Source organism: Eurypyga helias, unplaced genomic scaffold, assembly GCF_000690775.1.
Source record: "Eurypyga helias isolate BGI_N326 unplaced genomic scaffold, ASM69077v1 scaffold45417, whole genome shotgun sequence".
NCBI lineage: Eukaryota > Metazoa > Chordata > Aves > Eurypygiformes > Eurypygidae > Eurypyga > Eurypyga helias.
Genome location: NW_010261911.1, coordinates 1 through 11,792, shown reverse-complemented (window position 1 = coordinate 11,792; position 11,792 = coordinate 1). Strand labels below are relative to the sequence as shown.

Genomic DNA, 11,792 nt, shown 5'->3' with positions numbered 1-11,792 from the left:
AATCCACTTTAACACCACCATAAGCTATAATACACAGGGAATTCAGCACTGCAAACATTCGCTGTAGCAAAGAAACCCCCCTCCGAACTCTCTCCTCCCGCTCTGCCTAGCGATTTGTATCTATGAGGCCCTGCAGCATATTTATGGGCAACGGGAAGACGATGGTGGAGTTCTTTTCCGCAGCAATGGTGGTCAAGGTCTGCAAGTAACGAAGCTGAAGAGCAGCAGGGGACTCCGTAATAACCATGGATGCCTCTTTCAGAGCCCTGGAAGCATTCATTTCACCCTCGGCTGCAATCACCTGGGGAAGCAAAATGAATGAAATTGAATTTATTCTGGCACAGTAATAACTAGAAACCTGTAGGATGACTTCAGCCTTGAGTCCCGCACCACAGACACCACTCAGCACTGATCCAGTCACCTCCCCTACCATGTTCTCTCACTGTTCTGCCTTTTCTCTCGCTCAGGCATAAGCTCTTTCCACCTGTTTTCCAGGCTCTGTATGCCTGTTTTCCTCCCATTCAGTATCAGGATGCCAGTCACAAAAGCTGGCACCGTGTCTTGAAAACACAATGGGTGCACGTGTTCTGTTTTCCAAGTCTTCTGTGCTTCCTTCAGCACTGCCTCTCAAACCAGAGGCACTCCTCACACGGCTCGGCGAGTGCTCTATCTGCTGTCTCCGAGGGCTTGACCGGTGAATGACATGCTTCTCACCAGGGAAATACCTTTTTATTCCCTCTTCAATATGAGCTCACTGGGGACAGATGTGGGGTCAAGCATTTCTTTACACGTAGGGCCCTTCTGCAGCGGGATGCATGTTTCTGAGTATGTGTGAAGGACAGCACCCAAACAGCTAAGCTACTGGTGAGGCTGTTCACGTGCATGTCAGCACAGGCAAGCGCATATCCCCCCTGCGTCCTACTGCAAGGACACAATATTCTTTAAAATGTCAGAATAAACAGTAATAAAAAAAATCTCAAAAGTAATTAAGCTTTAAAAAGTAGACATTAATAGCTGGAGCAGTAATGCAGGCTTACAGATCTTTTCCTAGGTGCACCACCAACTTCACATTCCATAACTGCTAGCCCCAAAGCCTAATGAAATTCAGTTTAGCATTTATTTCCCATGAAAATAACCCCCAAATTTTATAGTTAAAACCTAAAGACAGGTTAATGAAACTCCTAATTAATGGGGAATGTGCAAATGTATGTGCATGAAAATCAGTCACGTACACGTGTGTGTGTGTGTGAGATGAACATCATAAGATTAGATGCAATTTTTGTGGCATTAGATGAACTCTAGCAACCCTCCCTTTGCCAAGACAAATCTTTAGTATTTGGAATACAAGTTCCACTTTGCTATGGGCAGGCAGCTCAAGAGAACATCAGTATCTACCAGAAACCCTCACCTACCAGCTTAGTCTACCAACAAAGAGCTTTTGACAGCTAGGGATTATTGTTGGGTTTTTATTAACAGAACCTACAGTTCCATCTTTGGAGGTCAAAGTAAGTCTCCAAGACAGGATTAACAACCCACCAGAGGGGAGAAATTGCAGGGCACAGACACTAAGGGCGAGAGCTAACTGGCCCAGTCCCAGAAAAAGGACAGCTCTACCTGCCCTGAGGGTTTTCACTCCCAACTTCAATATTTAGTATCACCTTCTCCCACCTCAGAAGGGAATAAGCTGTCGTGCACAAACTGATCACTGCTCAGCTTCAAGGTGACAGAGCTAAGCATTACAGCTGGCTTATTTCTCATATGAAGCAACAAACAGAAAACAAGAGACTTGCATAAAGTCAGGGCTAGGCAGGAAAAAGCTGGAAGTTCTAATTCACAGCAGGCTCCAGCTGATAACATCAACATTGTTCTGTTCATGGTTTGTTCTTGGAGTGTGGTAAAAACTGAGATTCTGCGTTTTTGAAGGAAATCTCACCTGCATGAACCGTGTTGAAACAGAGCAAACCCTGCCCCGCACTCCTATCTGCTACATCACAATCTGGCTGAGAATCTTCATCCTCTGCATCAGCACATCGAGTAATACCATGAAGAAAGGAAAAAAGGAAAAAAATCCAACCCCACATGTTGCTGTTCTTACCTTAGCTCTCGCCTCCCGGGCAGCTTCTGCTTCTGCAGCCATTGCTCTCTGCAGCTGGACAGGTAATTTCACATCCTTGATCTCCACACGTTCCACCTTGATGCCCCAGTCATCCGTCGCCTCATCCAGGGTGGTCTGTGTAAGGCAGGACAATGACGTTAAGCCACACGCTGGCTGCAAACACGTGTCTGAATTTGAACCATGACCAATAATGCTTAGAATTCTTGGACTTCAAGGGCTTTAGTATTTATAGTATGATTATAAAATTATAATTTATAAAATTTGTAATTATAAAAGCGTAACTATTACGGACTAACAAAAAACCCCACGGCTCCATGGATCTACTGCAGGAATTCTGTGACATGTTCCTTCAACAGCACAGGACTGACATACTCTTCCAGGGGAGCCCTCCTCTCCCAACTCCCTCACTCCCACTTGCTAGCCCCACTGCCCCGTTACACTTTAGCCACTCATTTTTATGACACGGAATTTCATCCCAACAGCTTGATAGGGTTTTGCCTAAAGCTCCGAATCACGACTTGGCTTACTGCTTGGAAGGCAAAATAAATCCTGACCTGCAAGTTACCCATGGAATTGCAGCTCAACTCATTGCCTGACGGATTGCTTAGGTAAAGCTGCTCCTACCTGCATGCTGTGCGCAATTTCTTCACGATCGGAGAGAATCTGAGAAAGGTTTTTGGTCCCCAGAACGTTCCTCAAGGTGGTCTGGGCCAAGAGGCGGGTGGCTGAGTCCGCATTTGTGATATTTGCTACAGCCAGGGTGGCGTTCTGAACCCGGTAATAAACCACCCCGTCCACGTTAACTGTCACAGAGTCCTTGGTCAGGATCTAAGAAGCAATGGGGAAAGCATAGAATACTCAATAAATAGATGAATAATTATTATGATAATTACCTATTTGTTTCACTGGACAAACTCCTGCATTTTCCAGGGTAAAGCAGCTGTCTGGAAAACAAAAGGTCTTGTACACACGCGCTGCATGTGACCGCGTACAGACACACAAACCTTCCAGTACAGCTCTGCAAAGCTAAGACCGAATACGGGATTGTAACACTTCTCCTCGAAAACTCGAGCATTATGGCAGAGCTAATGGAACTGGCAGGCTGACTGCGCAGGATTGGGAAAGTCCCACATAACCAAGGGCCGAGGTAAGAGAAAAGGCTCCCAGAACGTGAGCACTCCAAGTTGTTCTGTTTAAACGCGGAGATGGGGTATGGGACCACTGACTCAAAGCGGGTTAAGCTGCACATCTACGGGAGGCTGATGTGATGTCTCTCTACAGAGAGAACAGGCTAAGGATGGCTGTCATGGCACACAGGACACACCAGACTTTCACTTGTATTTAATTTCAGTCACAAGGCTACTGACTTAGCAAGGCACGACGCTGCAGGCGTGTCAGTTCATCAAGGGCACAAGTTAAGGGTGTGTGGTGTTTTCTGGACAAGTGGCAGAGGAAATCCAATTTGTGAACACCCTCACAGCTTGATTCAGGTGATAACACTGAATTTAACATTTGTGTGATAAGGCAAGGGTGTGCTTGCAAGGATAAAGACAGACCCTTGTGAAGGTTTGGAAGATGGTACTTCAGAAAGAGGCATGAATTATATTTTAAAGTTAAGTTACAAAGAGATTGAAGTATGCCGCATGACAGCGAGAAGAGATGTCCTAATTCCACGTGAGACAACTACTAGTGTGGGATCTGACAAGTGAGAGGGACATATGAGTTCACCTTCAAGACTTACCTGCTCTGTCCTTCCCCACACTACTTATTTTAGCAGGATTTTCATAATAGCAGAAGATAACGATTAGCAGGCGCAGAAATCATGTTGCACAAAAAAATACATTTCTGCTTTCACCTGCAGAACACAAACCTAAAGCCATGAGCGTAATTTAATCAAGTCAAAAGAAAGACTGGAAAACTGATGGCTTCGCTAATGGCCCACCAGCAGCTGCAAGCACATTTTGCCTGCCAGTGATTAGGTTTCTCCCAATTACCCTTCGGGGCGCACCATGACAGTTGCCATTTGTCCAAATCTACAACTAATGATGAGCGATAAACCAACTAGCAAATACAACAGAAAACAGATGCACCAGACAGGTTGCATCAAGCATCTTTGTCCTGGAAAAATACACCAGATACACGAGGGATGCAGTTATAATCAACATACAGTTGTTCACTAACTGATTTTTAGAGGGCTAGTTGTTTTTTATTCTGTTGTTACCCACAGGGCTGGCATCACTGAGTTCAGCTAGATTAATGCTGTGAGAGATTCTGCTAAAAAATTAAGATGTCCAAGGAAAAGCAGACTAGAAATAAAAGAATTTTTTTTGCTCTTGAGGTCCTTCAAACGATGGCATTAGGTGTGGTGCCTTCATAACGTTCCTGTGCGCAGCAGGACACAGAAGCAATGTGCACCCAAAACCCACACAAGGGAGTGGACCGTTAATTCCCCGAATTGCTATGAATAACATGTGATGTGTATAGTAATTTCATCCCACTGTTCTAGTTAGTTTATACATCTAGATAAACTGGCATAGGAGAGATCACTGCTGCTTCTGAAAATCTGCCAGACTTCACAGAAACAATCAGAGAATGCTGCATGAAGCCCAGCAGTTGTCATTCCAGCCCCCTCCCCTCCTAGCTCTTGGACAGTATTAAATTGTCTTATTTGGTCCTTAGGGGACAGCATAATTTGTTTTCTTTCAGCAATCTTCTCTTACTGGATGATGTCACTGAAGGATGTCTGTGTTCTTCACAATACAGTGAAGATGCACAAGAAATTCACATTAAAACCACACGCTACCCAGTCCTGAGAGGGGAAGAGGAAAAAGAAAGCACACAAAATTCTGCACACACATCAACAGACACAAAGGCAAGTGCAAACTCACCTCCTGGGGCGGAATATCAAAAGAGATGGTCCTCATATCAACTTTGATGAAGCTGTCAGTGCAAGGCAGAACAAAAAACAAACCTGTACAAAAAAAAAGCCACTCAAGAAGATGTGAAAACAGGTCATTAAACCAGATGAAACTTCCCACTGAAATAAGCTTAAATCCAACCACCGTAGCCGTGCAGCCCACTTTGTAACAAGCTCAGCAGCACGTTCGTTAGTGGCTTTCAAACCAGGGTAAGATTTTCAAAAAAACATGCAGAGAAACTTCAATTTATTCAGGTCTAACTTATTTAGAGATCTTTACCGTTTGGAAAAAAAAACCAGCATTGTTAGCAGCTACTTTGAAAATATGCCCCACACTTGGGGGGCAAGCAGAAACTATCCTTTCGTTCTGGTGGATCATTGTAATTCTTCAACTTTACAGCAATGTTGAAGCGTTGCAAAATCTGGATGGAAATGAAGGAAGCAGCTCTTGCCCCTTTCCCTCGCTCTGAGCAGCAGGAGCAACAGCTGAAAATAAGGGTCAGTCAGATCTCAGCAGAATTCCTGCTATACACAGGGAATTTTTCAAAACTATCAAATAATTTAATTGCTTTTATTTCTTCTGAAGAACGGTGAGGCTTTCGGGCCACCAAACTATTTAAAAAGGCACATTGGATGCCATGATTCTTCCCTTTACGTTCTGGTTTTTTGACTCCACTCGAAGACCATGCGTTAACTGGGGAGATCTGGGTAAGGCAGACAGATCATTTACCATCTTCTCCATATAAAGTAACATCTCTTACTGGAAGTTGCAAAATTCTTGAGAAATCCATTTGCAGATCTAATGCAATGTCTCAGGACAGCTGTTACTTTGCCCATGACGCAACTGACAAATGACAAATATTAAGGATGCTCTCCAGGACATACCTGGTCCCTTTGCTCCCCCTTTTAAGATGCGTCCCAGTCTGAATATGATGGCTCGCTCATATTCCTTTATGATCTGTAATAAATAGTTGGGTGTCACACAAGGGTTTCCAGAACCCCTATGACGGGGATTCAAACCTGCACGCTCCAGCCTAAGGCAGTCTTGAGTCTCAGTGTAACATACATTTCTCTACCGGCTGCTTGAGCTGAATTTTAGCCTAAACTTCATTGTCACAAAGCAAACAGCAAAAGGAGCAATCAGGACAATATTCCACAAGAAATATTCTCCGGACTGTGGCACCCTCTACCAGCAGCAGAAGCAGCAGCACGTGATCTGGGCAGGACCAAGCACTGGCAACAGCCATCGGGAATAGCCTGGCAACAACAAACCACTGTGCTGTGTACGCGCCCCAGCAGAAATTTTTCCAGCTCCAGTTCTGATGTGATGTATTTAGGCAAAACAAGGCAGAAGCTATTGCCTCCTGTCTGGAAACTGAGAATATCAACCTCAAAGTGATCACAGATGACACCGTCTCTATGAATCTGTCACATACATCTACATACCTATGTATTTACGTACTTCATATTTACACACACATACATACAGGGAGAGATCGCCTTAAAATGATGAAATTATCAGTCCTTCAAGAGTAATTATGCATTCTTGCAATTATTCCAATCTTCCAAACTAGCTTGTGTACTAAGGACAACTGGGTAGACATTGTGAAGGTTTAACGGAGAAATTGCTTTGACTAAATACTGTAATAGTCCTATTTTTTTTGTTTAAAGATCAATGCACTGAAACGCTGGGGTCTGCTGTAGTTCAAGAAAGAACAGTTGGATTAATTTCTGTTTAAAACAAATAAATGAAACAGAGAACAATGATAACCACTAGGAACCATCTACGCCCCTTAAAGCTGTGACCCAACTTCGCAGTGAACAGTGTTACCTTTATGCACATCCAGATTGATATAGGAAACGTAGCAACGGTGAAGATAAACGAAGTGATCACCAGGATCCATCCACAAACCCCAAGGCCAGTATCAGCCTCATCTGCAAGGGAAGAACAGAAATTTTCAGATGTTTAAAACCAAGAGTGCCTGTAAAAGAAAGCACCTACAATGATACTGGAGTTGAGTATTCCTTGAAATAAGCTATTGTTGGTACCACTCCTCTGGCCAAAGTCATCAGATCAGAATTCAAATGAAAAGCCCAATTCTGCTCTCGTTTTCCCTAATCTTACAAGCTACGCAGGACGGCTGAGAGCTGCTGTATCCGGGAAGCTGGGCAAGATGCAGGGCAAGATTAGCTGGGCATGAAATAAAGTCTCTATAAAGCACTGCTTGGCCAAAGACTCCGTACGCTTAGAAAAGGAACGTGACCGTTCTTTGCCATGAAATGACACCACCTGAAGGTATGTCCAGAATCAGCAAATACCAAGAGCGAGTGGTTTCAGATACTACACAGCTAAAAACAGCCACGCACCATGACGTGCTGGGGAACATTCATAAACCTATAGGAAGTTTCTTATCCTGCCAACTACGATTCCTCACAGGCTGCCAGGAACCCCCTGCCAAGTGGGGATATCCCAGGGTGCAACCGAGCACACAGCCTGTGCATTCCTACCTTGGAGATACTGAAATTCATCTCTCTCGCTCCATCTTTAAAAAGCCCGAAGTATAAAGGGCCAAGAAGCACCAGCAAAGATTAAAACCACACAATTCTCACACTTAGATGAAATAATGTTACTTCAGGACCATACTTTGCCATTTTGCTGAACTGGAAATACCACCTTACAGTGCTGCAAATCCACGAATGTTATCCTAACTTATCAATGCCACAGGATGGGAGTCTTGTATCTAATGGACTGCATTCAGCAGCTTGCTGAGAAGAGAAATTGCATTAAAGAATCTCAAAATTTTAGTTTAGTTCTACCAGGAATTACATGATGAATTCTTTCTGTAGTCACCAAACACAAATACAATTCAATTTATGCAACAAAACCAGCCAGTTGTAAGAAATAAGCCTCTGAGTCTCCACCCTAACACTTATTTTAAGTAGAACCTGTCTTATTATAAAGCAAAAATAATTATTTTGAAAAATATCCATTTGATTTTAACAACTCCAGATACAGGAGTAACATGCTCACAATTGAACTCGGCGTCATCAGAGTATACCTTGGATCAAGAGAGAAGTGACACACATCAGTCATTACATATCACTAACCTTGACAGTGAGTAATAGCAAGTAATAGTATATACTTTGCAAATTTAGATCCACAATATTTAACTGAAGTCACAGGAGTCAGCCAAGTACCTGGGATATTGAAGTTTCCAGTCCTCTTTTTCACTGATGTGTGTCTTAGAGCTACTCTTCGGCTTCCAAGATGGAATATGGAGGCGGTGGAAAATACTAAGTTTTTGTCACACACAGTAGCTAGAGCTTCATGAAGTTACTCAAGAGTTCAGAAGGCGGTTGGCTATCTTATCCGTAAGCTGTGTCCCTGTCACACGTCAGGATAATAACCCCCAAGGACACGTCACGCATCGTTTGAAAGCTCCTCTATGGAAAGTTACCCAAAGACATTCCCCGCGGGCTTATCTTTACGTAGTGAAAATACCAGCTTAAAGGAGTAATTTCCAGGCCTTCTGCGAAAGTCAAGATGTCTTACCCACACACATCGGCATTAAGCAGCTGTCAGCACTAAGCAACATCTGTAAACTCATTAGTGAAGGGAACATTACCTTTTATTTAGCAACAGGGTATTTAGCCAGCCTAAAAACATAAAAAGTATTCACAATCGAGACTGATAAGGAGGAAAAGTCTCCCTCTCTTACTTAACAATTTACATAAACCTAAAGGAGCTGAGGATCCTGTTTCAGTTCTGCTCTGCAGTTTAACATCAAGTCTTCACCACCAACCATCTACCTGCTCTACAGAGCTACAGCATGGAAAATAAACACCCATTTGCTTCCCCAGTGAACAGGAGGGCAGAAGTCACAACTCAAATGATGTAAAATGTCAAGACTGAGTAAGTGCACACCTTAATGAGCAACAGTGTCCCATCATGCGGTATATTGCACAATATGAAGCGTGAGAGATGCTGTCTCCCGGAAAAACTGCATGAAATATAAGAGAGATGCTTGGCATCTGTGGAATGAGCATTCTTGTTGCAAGTTTTGAACATCTCATTCATGGGACTTGGACAGCTTCATCAACAGGCTGTTCTTACCAGATTTGTAAGTCAGGCTCATGGAGGCTGGATTCTAAGCAGCAGACAGTTACAGCACTGAGATGAGACTGACAGAGCGCCGGAAAGAAACAGGGAGAAATGGTTTTACAGTGAGAGTTCTGCCTGGAAACTCCAGAGAACTGGGTTTTGCTTCTCCCTACGCCAGACTCCCCACATGACATTTCTGATCCATCATGTAATGAAACTCAAAAAGCAGAAATGCAATTTACTCCTCTTCCCAAAAGAAAAAAGAAACCAAACCCTTGCTCAACCAGCAGATACACGATCATTAGTGACTGGGGATATATATATTTAAATATTAATACACTGCAATTTATACAGCTGCTGAAAAAGCAATGAGAAAAACAAGGTAATGACTTCAGAAGACACACCACCAAAAAATCGGATGAGGTTAAAACCAGAGTAGCCTGCATTTTCCCCACTGCTATTGCTGCTGGGAGCTGCCCCTTGCTTTAAAGGCGCTGTGACTTGTGGAGACAAGCCCTAGAAAACACAATCAGGAAAGAAAAAGACAAATTGATGACTGTGTTACAGCTGTTACTATCAGTCACACAACTGTTCTCAACCATAAGAATAATTTATATTAAGAAATAATAGTCTTGATTGATGAGAACATCAGCTCTGTTTCAACCTTCCTTTGAACTGGCTATACCAACACAGGAATATGAGCTCTAAAAAAATAGAAAGCCTAAAAATAAATCAAAGTGAACTTATTTTCAAGTAGTGTTAGTATTCCAATATTTAATTAAATACAAATGTTTAACAACCTCTGAGGAATCACAGCTATCATGAACAGCTGTGATTTAAAAGCAACTACTGACACAGGAGAGTTTCAAGGCTGAATTACGAGTCAGCCGTGCAGCAGGTCTCCACGCCGGCGATGCACCGACAGCAGAAAGCCGTAACTCCAGCTGCTCGCCTTCGGTTCTCTCTCTCTTGATCTTCTGAAGTGCCGAACTCTCTGCCCCACACCGCTGCACCTTCAGTTCAAACTCTGCGATATTCTCGCTCTTTTATTGCTAAGGTATTAAAAACTCACACCTGGAATTTAGTCAGGGGAATAATAAGATATTTGGGACAGGGAAAAATAGTCAGGGAAAAATAAGATATTTGTGGACAGTCTGCAGTAGATGACGTAGTTCTTCAAGAAATAAACCATAAAGAGAAAAAAATATAATAAAATTGTAATTGAATCAGCCTTTGCTTCCTTTAGTGCTGCCTGGAACAGCTACCGTTCCTTCAGCAAGAAACTACCACTTGGATCGTCAAACGTTATTAACAATTTATCGTCAGCAGTGCTGGAGGCTGAGCTGGAAGGGGGAAGTTCTCATTACCGCTTGAGGTGTGGCACTTCACTTGGGATTTCTCAGCTTCTGCAGACTACGCACCCTGGACAATTGTGCAAGGCTCCTAGGTACCCAGAGAGGAAGGGACCTTCTGCCCACCCCTGCAAACAACCCACCTGACTTAAACCCAAATGCATGTGGGAGATCAACTGGACTGAATACGAGGCAAGCAATACGAGATCCAGAGCTCCACTTCCACGCTGCTCCCTCAAATCCAGGACCGTGAGAGTGACTGAAGGGTGTTATTCTACCACAGTTATTCAATTGTTTGCTAAGGAGCAAACAACCAGGAATAATAAGGAATGCTACTTCCAGTGAGAACCAAATGTCTTTTCAGATGCTTCTCAAAGCATTTCACATGGGAAATAGGCAAAATTATTACACCTAATAACCAAAATTATGCCTAATGCCAATTACTCCATAGACAGGTCATTACGACAATAACTGGTAGCCAGCATTATCCTCCAAAACAACACGTCACACAGGAACTACAGAGGAAAGACCCTCGGCAGCAAGCAAAGGGAAAGGCTTGCAGAGACCCAGACAAGGTTAGCATCGGCGTGACCGCTGCCAGGTGTTCATAACTACCATACTTACGGAATGAAATGTAGATCCTCTCCAAGGATACAAGAACTAGAATGTGCCACTCGGCATGGGGCCCAGATACATCTACAGTTATTTATATGACAACTCAGATTACCTAGCCAAAGCCTTCACACAGAAAGCACTCGTATACATTTCCTTCTCCAGCTGCAAAGAGCAAAACATAAAGTCAGCCATGCCTTTTCTGCGGTCCCAGGTAACAGGACAACGCTCCACCTTCCAGGCACAGAAACCGGGAGGTGCGTGACATTTTAGTGCATCATCTCCAAAACTTCTGGACCCGGGTCACACCTACTAACCGAAGGGCACTACAACAGCACCAAGCAGTAAAAACGAGCTACAGGCTCATTGCCCAACTCGAGGAAACCGAAGTGACTTCTGCCACTTCCCCAGTCGCACCTGGGTGTCATGTTGCTCAAGTGAAAAGCCCCAGCAGTGTCAACAGCCAGTCCCCAAATCCTTTTTGTCCTCGTTTACCGGCGCGGCGCCTCGGGGATTACTTCTGATGACTCTGCCCTTCGTTATTCCTTCAGCTTTCCCCTTGGCGACCCGAGTTACCGTACAGGAAAACAAAACACGCACAGAACCACCCCGAGTTACGCAACTGGGGACAACTCCGAGCGATGCTCTTCTCCCTTCCCCGTGGGGCAGCACCGCCGGGCGCCGGGGAAGGCG

At 43.9% G+C, this 11,792-nt stretch overlaps 1 protein-coding gene across 1 annotated transcript; it reads right to left on the bottom strand.

Annotated features, from left to right (window-relative positions):
* Positions 1-91: 91 nt before the first annotated feature.
* STOM (stomatin) lies at positions 92-6,968 on the bottom strand (the record flags this gene model as incomplete). The annotated part of the gene is made up of 6 exons (XM_010155530.1): positions 92-301; positions 2,096-2,230; positions 2,741-2,944; positions 5,005-5,087; positions 5,919-5,991; positions 6,865-6,968. Coding segments are annotated over 6 exons (794 nt in total), but the record flags the coding sequence as incomplete, so codon positions are not given.
* Positions 6,969-11,792: the final 4,824 nt, after the last annotated feature.